This window comes from Rissa tridactyla, chromosome 6, assembly GCF_028500815.1.
Source record: "Rissa tridactyla isolate bRisTri1 chromosome 6, bRisTri1.patW.cur.20221130, whole genome shotgun sequence".
NCBI classification, from domain to species: Eukaryota; Metazoa; Chordata; class Aves; order Charadriiformes; family Laridae; genus Rissa; species Rissa tridactyla.
In genome coordinates, this window is record NC_071471.1 from 31,494,609 (window position 1) to 31,512,310 (window position 17,702).

The following is a 17,702-nucleotide window of genomic DNA, read 5'->3' on the forward strand; positions in this document are numbered from 1 at the left end:
TCTGGAAGGATTTCCGGAGAGAGATGCCTGCCAGCAGACTCTGGATGTGAGGGGCAGAACCAGTAGGTAGGAGTGAAATGCTTGCCACAGTTGTCCTTGTATTTCAAATACACTATTATGGTAATGAGAGAGAAACAGAGGCAGGAGAGCTGTTAGAGGAGGCAGATGAAGTTGCTGAAAGTTCTTAACCCTAATGCTTGGATGAAATCAGGAGTTCAACACGCAAGATTTTTTTTGTATTTTTAAAATGGGTGGGGTGTGATACGCTTTATTGTTTGAGTGCTGGCTTTTTGTTTTCATCTGCTTTTGGGGTCAGATGGTGTGGTTCTGTGCTGTTGCCCTTCTGCTGTTGTATTTGTATCTTTTTCCTTCTCCCTGTCTGTATTCCAAAAAGATTTTCTGAGTTCCATCTACAGTTGTACTAATAAACTGTTCCTTTGTGTTTCAAAAGGCAGTGTTGGTAGGGAGACTTCTGAAAGTAAGGTAATTAAGGTAATTAATCTGTTCTTATGGTGGTTGTCTGCTATTGTTCCCTTTGTTTTATGGTACTTAGTGACTTGAGGTTGGGTTGCCTTGAAAACATGCCTGTTTTGGCCCCTAAACATGTCTCTTAAAGATGGGCTCCCCAGTTCTGGGTACCGAACACTTTCATGAAGGTCTGTCTAGTTAATTTGCAGGGCTACCTAACTTCTAATGGCATAACGTTTTACTCCTAGATAAAGAATGCTGAGTAGGAATAAAGCATTATCACATGTAAGCGATGATGTGCCCATGTTTGCACAGTAGTCACAGGAGACTGTAGGGAGAGCAGAAGCAAAGAAGATGCTGATTTCTTTCTGAGAAGAAAACTTAACTTTGAAAGTTTCAGTCTTACCTTACTGGGTCTGGAGATGATGTGAAATTAAACTTCTAAACTATCTGCAGCTTCTTAACCTCCTCTGGGGTTTTCAAGACTGTTAGTTGTTGCTTGACTCGAGCTTAACTTTTGGCAGCTAGACAAGAGCAGCCTTGGGCTGCTGAGTGCCCGACTGATGGCACTTGTGCATTTTGGTACTTGAACTTCCAAAGTTGTATTCGAGTTGCCAGTGTAGCGTTTGGTTCTTACCTGCCGGGCAGCCCTGCCTGGTGTCCCAGAGAAGGGTTGCGGAGCTGCTTGGTGGCCACTGGATGTCGGCGCCTCCCTGCACCAACTGCGCATCGGCTGCGGCGCTGCAAGGTTAAGGACACAAGGATGTCGCCACATGCAATGCTGTTTGTCTCTCTCTCTCTTCGTTTCCTTCCTGCTTGATAAACGTAGCCTGTTTTTTCTTGGCAGAAAAGGCCATAAGTTACGAGGTCGTGTACACTCTGTTTTCATCTGGCAGCTCATCTAAGGACTTTTATTTTGTAAATAAGATGTCCATCACTAGGACGTCTGCCTTCTGACGTCGTTATTTAAAGCTTTGAAGGACAGCTATCTGCTACCACTGTTTTGATGTGAGCCCAACCGAAACATGTTTGGAACCTATTTCCTGTCCATTTTTCCTGCTGGATTGCCAAACATTGTCATGAAGACTGCAAATGATGCCAGTGCAAGTACATATGAGAGTGGTGCTCCAAAGCACTGAGCACATGCTGGAGTGGAAGGAGGGTGCCTTCTGCTACAAAGCTCTTCAGTTCTGAGGGGGACTGAAACAGTCAAATGTGCACTTATACACACTATTGATTTCTCCAGAATTGTTTTAATATGTAACTCATGACTCCCAAGTGTCCGAGCAAAAGTAAAATTTAGGGGAAGGGGCTGGAGTGAGGGAGGGTAGCTGGGTGTAGAGAGATTACCTGAAAGGCCAGCTGTCCTGGGCCCTGCAGGGAGGAGGAGTTGCTTTTCATCCCACGGGGAGATGCAGAGTAATGGTGCTGAAGGCTGGGATCTGGTGACAGAACACGAGAGAGCAAACCAGAGAGATATGTGGAGTGAGGGGCTGAGCTGCAGTTCTGCACTGAATTTGAGTAGGACAAATGGGGCAGGTGGACGGCAGGCATTGAACAGGGCTCAGATTTTGAGCGTCATGTTGTGCGTGACAGAGGTGGCACACTGAAGCTGTGTGAGAAAATGTGATGTTAAATTCACATTTCGACCAGACCCAGAACAAACTCTCCATCCTTGACTTCGAGAGAGGCCACAAAAGTGGGAGGGGAATCCAGTGCTTCTCCACTGACTTGGAGAAAACTTAGCATGGAGGAGCCCTGATCGCATTATTAAATGCTGCGTTATTAAGCAGACTGTAAATAGGAGACAAGAATTTTGTTGCAGTTTCTGACCAACTGCCTCTGTGTCTTAAGAGTGATGGTCCCTGTGTAATCCTGTAGAGAATAGCTTCGTCTGAGCCTTAATCATGCATGGGTGCTCGTGTGGTAGGTTTCCTTACAGGCACAGGGTTTCCATCAGACTGTGTGCAACCCAAAAAATAGCACTTATTACATCTATCAGATGCTCAGCTTTTTACCCATGAAGTTCCAAATGATAACAGTTGTTGAATTCTTTTGGTGTGAAGGTCTGACAGCCAATAAAAATATCACAGTTAATATGGTAAGAGCGATGCTACCTTGTGAGTATGACCATGTGCACAGTGAGTAATACAAAGGACCTTTCACTTCTAATTCTGCTTCACTGACTTGTGTAGAGCTTCTCAGTAGACTTGGCTGAGTAGGAGGCCTTGAAATCTAGAAATCTGTGACGTGGCATAAAGCAGTAAATTCACTTTCATTTGAGATGGCATTGCAGAGAAAACTACTGGCCTTATTTATAGCCGCAGGTATTTTCCATCTGACATTTCCTTGACTCAAAATGTCTCTTGTGCACAGCTCCAGAATGATTACCAGTGTGGTGGTTATTGTGGAGCTGTCTTTAAATAAATCAATCCAGTAAACCGTCTGTATTTCTACCATACAGTTTTAAATTAGAGTAAAATTGTGTTGCCCTCATCCAGATTTGGAACACCTTTGATTCCTCTCCACCCCTTTTTAAAGATCACTCCCTCTGAAGGCTTGAGTCAATTTGTGCAAAAATAGAGTCCTCAGAAGAGGGAGCTAGAGAATGCAGTAGCGACTTCTTCATAACGTCTGTGAACTCTTTCAGTTCGCCTGTCGTCTTCCTGTGGCTTAAACCCACTCAGCTCTCACCTAACTTTTGGTCTGCCTGTATTTTGTTATCTGTCATAGTCTTTCACAGGTACTACTAAAGAAGGGAACTGAGAAAGGATGTTTTTATTTTATTTTTTTAATTTTTTTTTTCCTCTCTTAATTTGTTTTGTTTAGAATGGTTGGCAAGACTTTTTAACTTGTCAGTCTTGCGTGTAGAAAAATACAATTTGGTTAAGTGTAGCTTGAAATACACCTAAGCGGTGGGAGGGATGCCTGGCGAATGAAACTTCATACCAGTATTTTCTAGCTAGTATGCGGTAGTAAATGGAGGAAAGGAGAGAGCACTTGATTTTTAAGGACTGTTATTGAATTTCTTGAAAACATTATATAGAATCCTTGAAACTTCATGGATATTTGTGCATTCGAATTGCTTTTAAAGTTTAAGTCTCTGAACTTGTATGTAGGTCTTGCTTCTCATGTTGTCTTTGAAGTCCAACTGAATTCTTACGATGCCAAGAGATGTTTTTCGAGTGAAAAAGTCCTGGTTTGAACTTGGTTCTCACGAATAGGGCTTGTTACAAATGCAGAGAGTTAATATTTGTCTTTCTGAGATCATTTTGCTGGAAATCAAACAAACAAACAAAAAACCCAACCCTGCTGTGTCTGTGGGAAAGGAGGTCTAACGATGCCTTTTTAGTTAGTAAGCTACAATTTAACAGTTTGCTACTACATAAGGGACCTGAATCTGAGTGCGTTGGGATGCATGATGGGTAAGAGAGACAAGATGAGCAAAATAATATGGATTGAAATACCTGCAAAATCCGAGTCTATTTCCACAAGCACTGAGAAAATAGAGCATGTTCTGAGCATTCTTGTAATATTTTTAATAATGCAGTTAGCATTTGTTCAGTTGCTTGAATTCCTTAGTTATCTGAAGCTTGTTTGTGTGGGTATTTTCACCTTTCTTTATTTCAGTAAATCCAACATCAGATTCCTGCTCACCTAGGTGTCTAAGGGAGTTAAAGTACAAAATCTCTATGGAAGGGCAAAACTTATTCTATGACTTCAAGAAGCGATGGGGTCCTTAAAAAGAACACACAACTTGTTTTTTCTTTTTATATTAGACAACTTCAAAGCAGTGGATAATATTTTCTTGAACATGGTCTCATAGTTTAATGCAAATATGGAAATTGTACTCCAATAAAAAGGGTTGTCTTTGAGCCGTTGTTAGTGCTGTGATGTGTATGCAGAGCTTGAGCTTGCCTACCATCCTGCAATGATTTTGTCCCTCTTGGGCTGCGGTCAGAGGCATTTCTTCATATTCCATATTTGAGATAGCACTGCTTGTATAATTGCATTTAGTGGGTTTAAAACCCCCAAATTTTTAGGGACAATTTTTCCACAGAGAGTAGTACACCTTGAGAGCTCCTCTGTTATGGATACGCAGATGTGTTTTCAAATGGAATGACCTGTCCTGACTGTTCCTGTGAGTGGAGTTGGTTTGTGTGGATTTGAGATTCTGAGCCAGGAATTTGTGGATGGCACAGGCCCATTTTTTTTTTTTTTTTCCCTACAAAAATCAGATAGTGCTTTTGTTCCTAGCTCTTGTCGTCTTTCCTTACTTGTTCTCTTTAGAATGGTAGGCTGCACTAATAAACGCTGTATTGTACAACTTCTTTGTCTCTCCTAATAAAAATATAGCTTCTGAAAATCCTTTCTTGTCTTCTTAGAAAGCAGACTTGGAATTTAATGTTAAAATGTTAATTTCATTTCACTGAGGAGTTAATTTGAAAATGCTAACAGGAATTGTGATTAAAAATTTATTTAGATCGTCAACCTTTTAAAAAAAAAAAGCATAGTATTTAAAGGGAACGTTCTTAAATTATGAAATTCTACAACATTAGTAATAAAGCAGCTCTGTGTTTTGAGACTGAATGCTGTCATACTAGGAAGCAATCGGATTTTTCACTGTTGTTTTTTTGTTAACCTTCTTCATGGTTTAAGGACAGACTGGCTTCCTGTGACACAGACTCGACTTGCAATAAGCACCTGCTCAGATTTCTTGAACAATTTGATTGAATACATTTTCAATGTCTTTCTGTTTTGAAAGGAACAGGAATAGCCAGAAAAATATCTGTGTATGTATATATCTATATCTAGTATCTCATTTAGATCATCTGCAGGCTTGTATGACTGGCATACGAGCACATTTGCTACAAGCTTTTTTATTCCTTCCCTCTTAACCCACGAAGCAGCAATGGGTGTCGGAGCAAGAGGAGAGGTTTCTCGGGCGCCGTTCCCCTCTCCCTTGAAGGTGTTGAGGTGCGGTGAGAGGCGGCGAGTTCCTGTAAGTGGCTCCCAGTGCTGGGAGGATGCTGGGCTGGGTGGCAGCTCCCCGGCGTGTGTGGCAGTCGGGTGAGCAGCCATGACAAACGGCACGGGCATTGCCTGGCAGCGTTGAGTCACGCACCTGGCTGCTTTCTGGAGAGGTTTCCATGAGGTGAGAGGAGGTTGGGGTTTCCTTTCGTTGAGTGATTTGAGCTCCTGGGCGTTATGCCCTGCTCTTCCTGCCCCCACTGTGAACAGATAACTTCTACAGTCCAGGTGCCTCAGCGGTGGCCTTAGCTAGCGCAAAGTCAAACTAGTTCCTTAGTAGCAAATCTTAAATAAATAATAAAAACAAGGACTAACAGGAAAAGGGCTCAGAGTTAATGAAAACGGAGTTTTAATATTACTTTTGGCTTCCTCTCTCTAAACCTATGAGGAACAGTAATGTTTAATGCTTTCCTTTTAATACTTCCCTGTGTTACTAATTGTGGTGCTTTCTTTTAAATAAAAACAAAATAACTCTTTTCTTCTTTTCTTCACCCGCCTTCTGCTCCAGTTATAAATTGGTGTAAATGAGGCCTTTGGTTTTCTCTGAAAGGGTCTGACTGGTGGTTTTCAGAAAGTTGCAGCTATTTTGGGTCCTGGCTAAATGACAAATGTTGTGAGTGAGTTGTCTAAACTTGAAATTTTGCTTCAAAGGTCTGTGCTACCTGGTGTAGATGATATCTCCCATTTGATGCCACCCTGAAGTGTTCTTCTTTTGTTAGGACTTGTGGAAGGTTTGGGAATCTTGAGGAAGGGTCTCAACTGTGGGAGAGCTTCCCCTGACCCGAGGGTGTTGCAGTTCCTGCCTGCCCACACCTGTTCTCTCTCCATCACCTTACGTCTTGTCTTCCCTACAAAACGTAGTCATTAAGTAACTGGTGAACTGATCTTTTTGTTTTCCTGCCCCTGAAATTTTAAGGGTATAAATGTGATCTTAATGCTACTCTTCAGGGCAGTAGTTTGAGCCTCTCTGAAATGTGGTCTGTGCTTTTCCAGGGCAGACCATCTGCAGGTACGAGATCCCAAATTAGACAAATCCAGAACCTCATTATTCTGAGAGGTGTTACTTAATTGCGTTCTTAGCATGTTCAAGTGAACACAGTATCAGAAGGGAGGAAACGGTGAGGCACAGCTATGGTGAGACAGCATGGGGAGGAAGGAAGTCACGCGGCTGCGCAGTGGGGCCGGCAGCTCGAGCTCTCCCACCTGTGATACCAGCGTCACAGGCTGCTGCCGCCCCGGCACCCAGGGGCAGCACAACCTGTCTGCGCTCAGCAAGGCAGCGAGCGCTCAGCGCTGGAGTTTCCAGCGTTGGACTAACTAATTTTCCATTTTGTGACTCTACGAACGAGCTGTGGGTTGGTTAGCATAGTCTTCGTCTGCCCATCTACTGTTCTAGAGCTGTACTTACTGTAGGGGCTTTGGGTAACTATTTCTATTGCAGGGACTTGATATAGCTTTCAAATGTATTTGTTATTTTCAGTCAAAAGCTAAGTAAAGTATTTGATGGTTAGATACTTCAACTTTACTTTTCTCAGCTGCTGCAGGGCCCTGTGTTCCATGAGCCCAATGTATGGGAATGGCTTTGGTGATGCCAACTTGCCTGACAAAAGTCTGCATCAACGGTTCAAATAATTACTGCACTCAAATAACTTTTTTCTTTTTTTCTTTTTTTTTAGTTGCAGGATGCGTCGGTTCCTGAGAACCGAACTCACTGTTTTTAGACACTTAAAAGCGATATGGTTGAAATTCTTAGATGGATAAACACCTTGATGTTTCAAGTATTTATGGTGGGCTTTTTACCCTTCAAAAGAGGTTGTTTTGCATATATATGAAACTGCAGAATCAATACTGTGATTTTTAAAGGTGCATAATCACTTCTAGGCATTTGATTTGTGGTGATCTTGGATTCTGCATCTCTGAAAAGGTGTAGAATTGGGGAGTCATTTTTCTATTTTTGCACTAATAAATATCACAGTATTAGCAGATGACTCGTTTAGAAACAGAATTAACTGTCTGCATTTTCTTAACTCTAGAGCTGTCTTTTTCTAGCTGTTTATTTTAGCACCACCTCCACTGCTCCCACCCAAAAAAAATCAGGTTGTCCCTTGAGAACAAGCTACTTAAAGCAGATCAGTCATTCTCTGAAATCTCTTGAAGCTCAGGTAGAACAGATGAGGAATTAATCTGTACTTAATTTATGTAAACCTCAATGCACTCCTGACCAGGATAATTTCATGTTAGTTTCTTGTGTGTTGCATAAAGGTCTGTCCTTTTTTTATCCCTTTTGTAAAGAGAATTTTAATACAGAGCTACACGTGGAAGTGCTGTTCAAAAGTAAGAATTCACAGCATTTCTTGAAATTACTAAAATAATACTGAGCTTAAACAGAAAAAGGTCAGCTTGCCCTGGGTTTTCTCTTTTCTTTGGGCTATCAAATAAGTCATTTATGCAATCTTTAGTTAAAAAAAAAAAAGGACTGTGACTGTTGCTCGCTTAATACCTATAATACCTAAAACTCTAAATGTGCAATTTGCTGTTGATCACAATGTTATTTAGTTTCTGCTGTACTCATTGTCAATGAGGTTCATGAAAGATTGTAAAACAAACAACCAAACATGAAAGAAATGTGCTTGGGAGAATAAGCCTTAGCCCTCGATCATAGACAGTTGGGTGTGCAATTCAGACGAGGTATCCTGTTAATTACAACCTGTAAGTACACACAGCTAGTCTGATTACAATGCTTGTGGCCTCCTGGCATCTGGCTTTGTAACCTGGGGGTGCACAGGCTCTGGGCGACGTGAGAGCCCATCCTGAGGTGGGTCCATCTCATAAGACCTGCCTCCCCAGTGCGCCTGTTCATGGACTTGCTCCCATTTCACTGAACGGAGTGACGGCCGTCGGGGACTGGAGGGCTCAGCAGCACAGGCAATCTGAGCCCTGACGAGCCGTGTGTTTGTAGTGCTCAGAGGTAAGCAGCACAGGCATGAAGTTGCAAGTAATACTCACTAGCACTCCAAAAACACAGGCACAGGAAATTTGGTTTGAACTTTGTGTGTGTTCTTGTATATAGTGACCAGAGTTTTACTTCGGGCTGTTTTCACATTTCTCATAAGGCTTAAACATCTGTTCGCTTGAGCAGCAGGAGCAGCAGCAGTGGAAGTGGTTTGCTCACTGACTGCAGCCTGCAGCGGTTTTGCTTTTCAGTGCTAAGTATAGTTGAGCGTAGCTCCAAGGGCAATTCAATAACAGGCTGATATTCTTGGCTTAGTATCTCAGGAGGTGTCTGAAGAAAATATTTGTACATGTGCACATGCATATGTATACTTCAGTGTCTGTCTGTGTGTTGGCAATGTTTGCATAGTGTGCGTATTCCTTGGAGGAAAAGCATCCTCGTTTCTCTCAAGTGGAAAAATAATTAAAAGCCAAAAATTTCTCTTTTTTTCTTCTACAATTTGACATTTCCCAAAAACAGACTGAGCCCTTCTCTTTAGGCCAGAACAAAAAACTCTTATAACCATTTTTTTCCTTCGGAAGTACCCCATGTAAGTCTTCCTTTAAACGTCTCTTGCCAGGATATCCCTCTCTGCGTTTGCCCCGGCACAGTGAGCTCTGACCTTTGGCGTTAGTGCTCCATTGCTGCACCTCTTCCAGGCTTTCCTCCTTTTCTGAAGGGATTCGGTCGTAGGAGCATCACCTGCTCTTTGCTTGAGAAGAAAAGCTGCTCGGCCGTTCTGCAAGAGGTGCCGTTCCCTGTGAGAAGGAGGGTGAGGGAGGTCCTGTGTTGCCGTCCCTGGGATGCTGCAGGATGCGATGCAGCGCGGGTGCAGCTTCAGGGGATGGGTGACCTGACACGGTTTTCTTGAGCTCTGAGTTGTTGTTTCCCACTCGAGATACAGAAGCGCTTGGTTTTGTTGGTGTGGTTTTTCTTGTTAGCAGAAAGGGAAAGAAGTCAGTGTGAAGATCAGACTCTTTCAGGTGGTCTGCGTTGCCTTCAAAAATATGTGGTATCCATGCTTCTGTTGTTAGATGACTGCATCTAACCACAACAGTGGTGACATTACCACGTCACTTCATTTGGGTAAGAGAAAAGCATTTTCCCCTACTCCCTCCACTCCACCCCCCCTAGTCATTTAGTATCTCTTGCTCACCTGTTGAAGCATATTTACAGGAAACTTCTCTGTGATGTGTGCGCACATACACACCAGCCTTGTTTAGCATAGCATTGTTTTTTTGTATTTTCTGAGGAGGACGATTGGGATAGTTTTGAAGCAGTAACTTTCATGCCTAATCACTCTGAAAAAACTTACTGTCTTTCTGAGGGTACTGTGCTTGACTCTGGCCCTTCTAATGTTTACTTCTAAGTGTTGTTTCCACTGGTCTTGGGGAAAGAAGAAAAATCACATCTGCTTAATTTGCAGGTCGGTCTTATGGTTAAGTGTTCAGAGATGGTTGCCAGCTTGGGCAGGAGCGAGGAAGTTCAGCAGATCCAGTTCAGTAGCACACAAGAAAAAAAATACTTCCAAAATGTGGGTGGTTAGTGGAAACAAGAGATTGGATGAACGTTCAATAGATACAAGCATACTATATTGCATTGCTATTCTGTAAATACAGATTTTCTAAAGACATGTACGGTTTCCTAAAAATGTCTTGTGTTGGGTCAGAAATAAATCGAGCTTTTTGGGAGTTTTTTGACCTCAGTTATCTGATAGATACACCTTTTAGAGGTTAGGGTTTTTTGGTTTGTTTTTTAATGCGTCAGTGGGATGCAAGTAATCGTCTGGAAACAGATGAAGAATTGGAAGAATTAACGTAAGGAAAGCGTAAATTCTGTGTGGTTAATTGGGTTGAGAAACTCTGTATGATATGCTTTTCCCATTTCTCTTGCTCATAAAGCAGATTGCCCTTTTCTGGTTTTATGAGGCAACGTTATGATAAAGGAAAATTTTGATTTGAGTATCATCAGTGTGAAAACTGGGATTTTCCTCATTGGCTTCCAGATTATATTTTCATTTGAGAACACTATGAATAAAGCAAATGTGTGCATCTCTCGGTACTAAAGGACAAAAATCAGCTTTTGTCTTCATCCCCCAGAACACTGGTTGCTGCAAGATGTTTGCTCAGAAATAAGCCTGTTGGCTGTGTGGGTGAAATGGTTTTCTGTCTTTGTTCTTGCCCTGAACAGGTAGCCCCAAACGATGAAGCTGTGGTAACGCTGCTTTGTGAATGGGCTGTGAGCTGTAAAAGGTCCGGTAAGCACAGGGCCATGGCTGTAGCCAAACTCCTGGAGAAGAGGCAAGCAGAAATTGAAGCAGAAGTAAGTTATTTCTACTTTTAGACTAGTGCGAACAGTATGCTTAAAAAGTAAGATATTTCTAAAGAAACATCACTTTAATCTCTACTCAGTACAATACAAGTAAGTTTGGCATTTGGGGCACTGAGGATTTTTGTCGTCAATTTACAGTTTTTCAATTCTAGATAAATTTAAAATGAAAAAGCCTTCTATTTAAAATAAGAAGAAACCGCAACCTAACTCAGAATGGTATATGTTAGCTGATTTATGTCTGTTTGTTTGAAGTGTTTTACTTCTGTGAACTACTTGCCCAAATAAAGGGGTGCCACAGTAACGGGAGTCCCTTAAAAAGAGGGGGTGGGTGTCTGGCTGGCGGGACAGGGCTCTTCAGCTGGTGGGGGGACTCTGGGAAGCTTCCAAAACTAAGGTCCGTTTTGAGGCAAAATTCAAGTGTAACTTTCAATCTTACATTCTGTAGAACCCCTTTGTTTTCAGGAGAAATAAAGCATTTCACTGGAGAAGCAGGAGGCTGTAGTGACATCTTTGATGTAAACTGCTGCCTGTCTGTTGTGACAAATGATCCTACTCCAGCTTGCATAAGCTGACGTTTCTTGAAGCTTCAGTAGTACTCAATCTGATCCGTAGTGAGAATTAAAGAGAAGCAGTGTGTTCGCTGCAGCTTTCCGGACCCGTGGTACTCCTCGTAGCCCAGAGCACCGCTGACTTGGCCTCACATGCATCCCAGCAGCTCCGGCAGGCCCTTTTCCTAGACGAGGGTCCCCAGGAAAGTGCTGTGTGCTGTCTCTTCAGCCTGGGTACAGGGACAGACAGATGAGAGCACTCTCAGAAGTCCAGCTGTGCAGACAGACGTACAGACAGCGTGAGGTGCAAAAGGACTTTCACTTTCCAAAGCCTCTGTGCTTTGTCCATGCCTTACCACAAACCATTAATTAGGGGGAAGGGAGCTTAGTGCGTTGCTTCTGCCTCACTAGCACCGAAATCCACTCAAAGCGGAGATGTTTGCCCTGGTTGGTATTATATTTAGCGTAATTTACTCAAACAAGAGGAGTTACCTTTTATATTCACATTGGTCCTGGAAGTTCTGTATCTTAAATTTTTGCTTTTATATGAAACTGTGTTGCAGATGATGGTACATGTCTCAGGCATTCCTTTTCAATAAGTAATCCAAAATGATTAAATAAAACACCTTAGAAATAACCAAATTAGGTAATGGGAAAAACCTGTCGTTCTAGAGCAAGTCTGGATTTTATGAAGAGGTAGGAAGCAACCGCACGTATAGTTGCCTCAGATGCAAATTGTGGGAATATTATATGCATTTGTGTGTAGATACATGCTTCTTTATCTCTTTAATTGTGCAGAGATGTGGCGAATCTGAAGTCCTAGATGAAAAAGAATCTCTGTCTTCAGCCTCCTTGACAGGTTCCAGTCTTCCTGTTTTTCAGAATGTTCTGCTAAGGTTTTTAGATACACAAGCTCCCTCATTATGTGAGTATTAACTAATTTATGTTCCAAAGTAGGTCAGAAGCAACTGGTCTGCTGTCTGGCAGCTGAAGTTTTTGTTTTGCTGTAGTGGCTGTTTCAGTTTCCGTGATTACCTGCTCTATTTTAATACATGCATATTTTCCTTGCTAAAGGATTTTTCTGTGATTTTTACTTTGCTCTTTTCACAAAAGGAAAATTGGCAGAAACTATGTTTATTTCTGTTTAAGCTGTAAGAGATTTGGGGAAATTACTTGCACTCTATGAATATTTATCATTAAACAGTCACCTCTTTTTTTTTTTTTTTTTTAACACATCCACATTCAAAGTGACTGACTTGGAAATTACAGCCAAGTGTTAAAGTCGAAAGCTGTTAGCTGACAAATAGGTGGATTGAAAAAAGGAACTTTTTTTCATCGTGGTTTGCTCTATGAAATGTCTTGGTCTGATAAAACTGTCTGATATCGTACCATGTGTTTCTGGTATGTTACGTACTGCTAGTTAGTGCAACTTTTTTTCTGGTGCCCTTAAAGTAAAGGGGATTTTAAGGGGATGGTTTGAAACATGATACTGAAAACTCTCAACATCCGAAAAAGGAGAAACTTCTTAAAAATTTGTTACAGACTCTGAGGTATTGGCAGTGCTCTATTTTCGTGCCAGTGGTGACCCTGATTTTAATAAAACATCCAGACTATTTGTGTTATTTAGGCTTGTGTTTCTGATGTGCTTGTTTCAAATGCAGTATCATCCTTCTTCACACGGGTAGCTCTGCGAGGCAGTGTAGGGAGAGCTGCTGGGGAATATTTTCCTTGCTTGAAATATTCTTTGGAATTTTCGAGCACTGCACAAATTTTGTGGTATTGTATTGTTTTTACGGTGGTTGAGCTGCTGTGTCTCCAAAAATGCAAAGCATGTAACCGCTATGTTTTGAAGGAGGGCCAATGGCCTGGTCTGCAGGCGTGTGTTTTACGGTGCTCCTCTCCGTGGCATCCAGTGGCACCCGTTCCTTTGGAGGGGTGGATCCCAGCGGGCAGCTCTGGATCCGTGGGACCTGGGGGCTGCAGAGAAGAGTCCTGACCCTGAGCTGCTGTGCTTTTGGGCTTACTGGTACAGCTTCTGTCCTGCAGGGTAGTGAGAATTTCTAACTAGATGTAGTGTTATATATTAAACCAATTTGAATTTGTAAAGCATAATTTGCTTTTAAGTAAATGTTGATGATTCGGATTTAGTAGTTCTTTAGTAGTTCTGTAGCTGGAGGTTTTGGTGTCCGATAGAGTTGGTGTGGTATAAAGCTATTTTCTGTTAACTGCAATGTTGCAAACCTTTCTGTGGTACAGAACAAGTCAAATTAAATATAGCTGTGACCAGTGAAAACTTAATAACTTAATATGTTGTATTTCTCTAGGCTTTGCTTTGGCACTGTCAAAATAACACGCATTTATTTTAATAAACTTTCTCCTGATGTGCGTGAGCATGTTTAATAGATAAAATACGCTACACTATCAAGGTTTAATAAAATACTGCTTTTACATCGTGGAGGCCTGCCATGCAGAGATCTTGAGTTCTTTGAAAATATTTTAAAAGGTTTTCTGTTATGAATACAAAAGTACTATAGATAAGATAGTAACATTTACTCTAGTAATATAATTTGGGAGGAAAGGACAATCATTGGGTGTTCTGTTACAATCCAAAGCTTCAGCTTTAATTTTTCTTCACACAAGAAATATCCTCACCTTCTTCTCCCTCTTAATTTTTAGAAGTATTTGAACATTGTGCTTAACTGCTGACACCCACCCACCTGACCGGGGCAGCCGTGCATGGGGTAGGATGCTCTGGAGTCCACTGCTGTCTGCAGTCTGTCCAGTGTCTGGAGCTGATAGCAAAGCGAAAGCATGCAGATTAGATGGGAAATGGTTTGTTCTCTAGAAACAAAGAGAAACCTGTGCAGGATGCACAAGACATTTTTTAGTAGGCCTTTAAAATTAATTTGCTGGGGTTTGCAATTTGGATAGTTGAAACCTAGGTATTTATAAGTTGAAAATACAGTCTAACTTTTTTTTTTTTGTGGGTAGCTGACCCAAATAGTGACCATGAGAAGACGGAGTTTGTGAATTTGGTGCTGCTTTTTTCTGAATTCACTCGGCATGATGTTTTCTCCCATGATGCATACATGTGCACTTTAATATCACGCGGAGACTTGTCAATCACTGCAACTACTAGACCACGTTCACCTAATGGGGAAGCTGTAGATGAACACTATTCTAAGGATCATGATGTGAAACTGGAGGTAACACTTCATGCTATTTCTTCCATTTTTGGTACTCTGTTTTATTAAACATAGGTTTTCACCAAAGCATTAGTATTTCAGATATAAGAAATTAACTTTTTTAATCTGTGTCTCTTTGTCCCTTTCTCTGTCTTTGAGAAGACTGAAAGTGATCCATTAGTTTCATTCCCGTATACAGCTGTAAATATTGCCATTTTGGCGCAAATATACTGAACTGACAGTTTTCTCGTGATCTAAATAAACAACAAACAACAAGGCACAATGTAGATTTCTAAATGTACCAGTGGAAAAGTGTATTTACAGATGTACTTCAATGAAGAGACGGGAGAGCTTTAAGCAGGAGGAGTCAGTGGGGAGCCTGGAGTAAGCTCCACATCATCTGTATAGTGTGGGCTGTGCTGCTGCCATGCCCGGTCATCTGCTCGCAGATGATCAGGACCTTACTGTGTGCTGCACAGCCGCCGGTGGAAGACTGTGAAGCCAAACCTCATGACTCATATATGCACAGTCCAGGTGCAATCCCGAGTCTTCCATCAGATGAGCGGTTCATAAGCTCTTCTAAAATTAGAGCAAGAGGAAGGCAATTTGAAACTCAAGACTGCAGACCACGTTTGTACTTGTGTTATGAGATGTAGCCTCTTGTTCCGCTGCACAGTCCCCGTGGAGCCTGTGGGCAGCTAAAGCATCCTCTGATATTTCTTTTTAATTTCTTTTGTGTATATCTTACGTTGGTTTCATGGCCAGATTTGCCCTGAAATACAGGGTGTTTCTACAAGCTGCCTTCCTGGTACAACAAAGAAGGAAATAGACCCTGGGAAGGTACAAGAGTCAGCTTCCTGTTCTGTAGGTGTCCTTGGAGCAGAATTGCTCACAGGGATATACTGTAAAGTTTTGCTTCCCCCTTTGGCTCCTGCCCTTTTCTGTGCTTCTGTGGATTTAAGCTTGAGAAATACTTCAGTGAATTAAGGCTTACCATAAAGATTTAAAAGCCGGTGTCTGAAAACTTCCTACCATCAATACTTTTTCTTAATTCTAAATAGGTAGAATGCTTGGGTTTACCTGTGATCAGTGAAATGGGTCTTCAATAAAATGTGACTGATGTTTGTTTTTTCTCTCTGGCAATTATTAGGATCATAGTATTATGGAACAAATGGGCATTGACTCAGGAACTGCTAGTATTTTTGATGATGTAGACAAGAGTGACTTTAAGGCAGATTTTGGTTCGGAATTTCCAGTAGGTTTAACTTTCGATTTTCTGCATGTCTTTGATGCCTGTGCCTGCTGCTTGCTGTTGTCACTGAATGTCTCTCCATGCCCTAGCACCACCTTGCTTCTTCCATCGACAGCCAATGTCCTTTGGCATGCAGTCCCTGCCATCTTTCACTGCATGGCCTCCTTTCTCTGCATCTCTGCTCTATGACAACTTACTGCTCTTCTGTGCTTGTTCTAGTTGTCCACCTGCACACGCACACGCTCCTCTCTCCCTCCCTCCCCCTTGCCTCCGGCATATTCAGGTCTGTGTATTACAGTTAGGCATGAACAAATATGGAGACTTACCCACTTCTTTGACATTGAGGAACCCCAAATTGATACCATATGCTTTTCAAGTGACTGTTCTATGTCTTGTCTCAGTCTTCCAAATCTGCTTCCCCCTCTTTTTCTTCTTACTGTTAGCCTGAGTGTGCATTACTCTCGAGTCTCTTAGTTTCTTCCTTTGGATTCGTCCTTGTTCTGCACCTGCACGGACTCCTGTGCCCAGACCTATCAGTGTAGATCCATTTGCAGGATATTGGGACCCCTGTTTCTGCCTAACATCTGTGATATTGGTGGTTTCGAGCATATCCATGCCTGCCTACGATGTCTCCTGTCACCTCCCGCTTCACCCTTTTCATTATTTTCCCTCAGTCACTGGAATATCTCAGTTTCTGTGTCACAGCAGCATAAGAACTATGGAGACTGTTCTGAATCATAATGCTGTTTTTCCTGATTGAATACTGCTAGTTTAAAACTTGTCTAGTAACAATGGAGATGCGCATAGAGATATAATCTGTATATGTATCTTAAATTTCAAGCTTGATTACCATTGCCCTTGCTTTGTCTATCTTTGAAAAACCTCAGATGTTTAAAAAGTAACTATAAGCAAGAACAAAATCGTATCTCTGAATGCAATTGCTGAATTTAGAAAGCTGGAGGTTACACTTACCTTAAACGTTTGTTTTACATGACTTAGATTTTTTCTCCGATGCCTGGGGAGTCTTGTGAGAATGTGAACTCTTCTTTAGACAGAAGAATTTCAGTTACCAGCGAAAAGTCAGTCAAGAGGGAAAGACTGAGAGAACTGATTTTTCCATCCAATTATGACCTCCTTCGCCATTTGCAATACGCAACACATTTCCCTATACCTCTGGTGAGTGACCTCCGTACTTGTGCGCGTAACGGTGCTGCCTGATGTGACAGCAAAGCATTTAAAGGAAGAAAAGTTCACCGTCTGAAGATAGCCGGGCTGTGTGACCCCTGCCTGAGGGCTCTTGGCCGGTTCGGGTGCCACAGTTACTGCCAGTGTGCACACACCCTGTGCTGCAGGATGGCTTTAGTGCAGCATGCGGGCACCTTTGTTTTATCGTAAGGGGTTTAGCTGGAAGAACACTTAAGAGGTATAATAATGTGTGATGACTTATTCGAGTAAGGAGACAGGCACCACAATAAAACCACCGTGTTCCAGGGTCTAATAAAAGTTTGCTAAATAGAAAATTTGATATTGTAGTTGGCCAGATGCACGAATACCAAAATATCTGAAAGAAATAGTTCTGAAATGTAAGGGACAGAATGGTGTTATTTCCTCCCACCTACTCCTTTCTGTTTCTAGCGTGGATTTTTAGCTGCTGCTGCTGTTGTGTTTGTCTGTAGGCTCATGGGAACTGAAGAAAGCCCCACGAATATCATTCCAGATCCCAAACCCTCATTCGGTTTACTTTTCATGTTTTCTGCTGTGCTGGAAAAAGGGCCCAAATACTGAACAAGCCTTAAAAATGGGACTGTATCTACTAAATTTTCTTTTTTTAAACAACAACGATAACTTTTTAACAATATTAAATCCTGTCAATACAGTGTCATGTGAGAGTATGA

At 41.9% G+C, this 17,702-nt stretch overlaps 1 protein-coding gene across 13 annotated transcripts in view; it reads left to right on the top strand.

The window, feature by feature from the left end:
• The window catches only part of MED12L (mediator complex subunit 12L), a 195,811-nt gene that overhangs the window by 62,410 nt on the left and 115,699 nt on the right, over nucleotides 1–17,702 (top strand). For 11 of the 13 annotated variants that reach the window (XM_054205126.1, XM_054205121.1, XM_054205125.1 and 8 more), the window contains 4 exons: nucleotides 10,682–10,813; nucleotides 12,169–12,295; nucleotides 14,362–14,576; nucleotides 16,807–16,983. In XM_054205126.1, coding sequence (XP_054061101.1) covers nucleotides 10,682–10,813; nucleotides 12,169–12,295; nucleotides 14,362–14,576; nucleotides 16,807–16,983 — 651 coding nt within the window. Of the gene's footprint in view, nucleotides 1–10,681; nucleotides 10,814–12,168; nucleotides 12,296–14,361; nucleotides 14,577–15,705; nucleotides 15,811–16,806; nucleotides 16,984–17,702 lie in introns of all 13 variants that reach the window. The other 2 variants (XM_054205134.1, XM_054205128.1) reach the window with 2 other exon arrangements.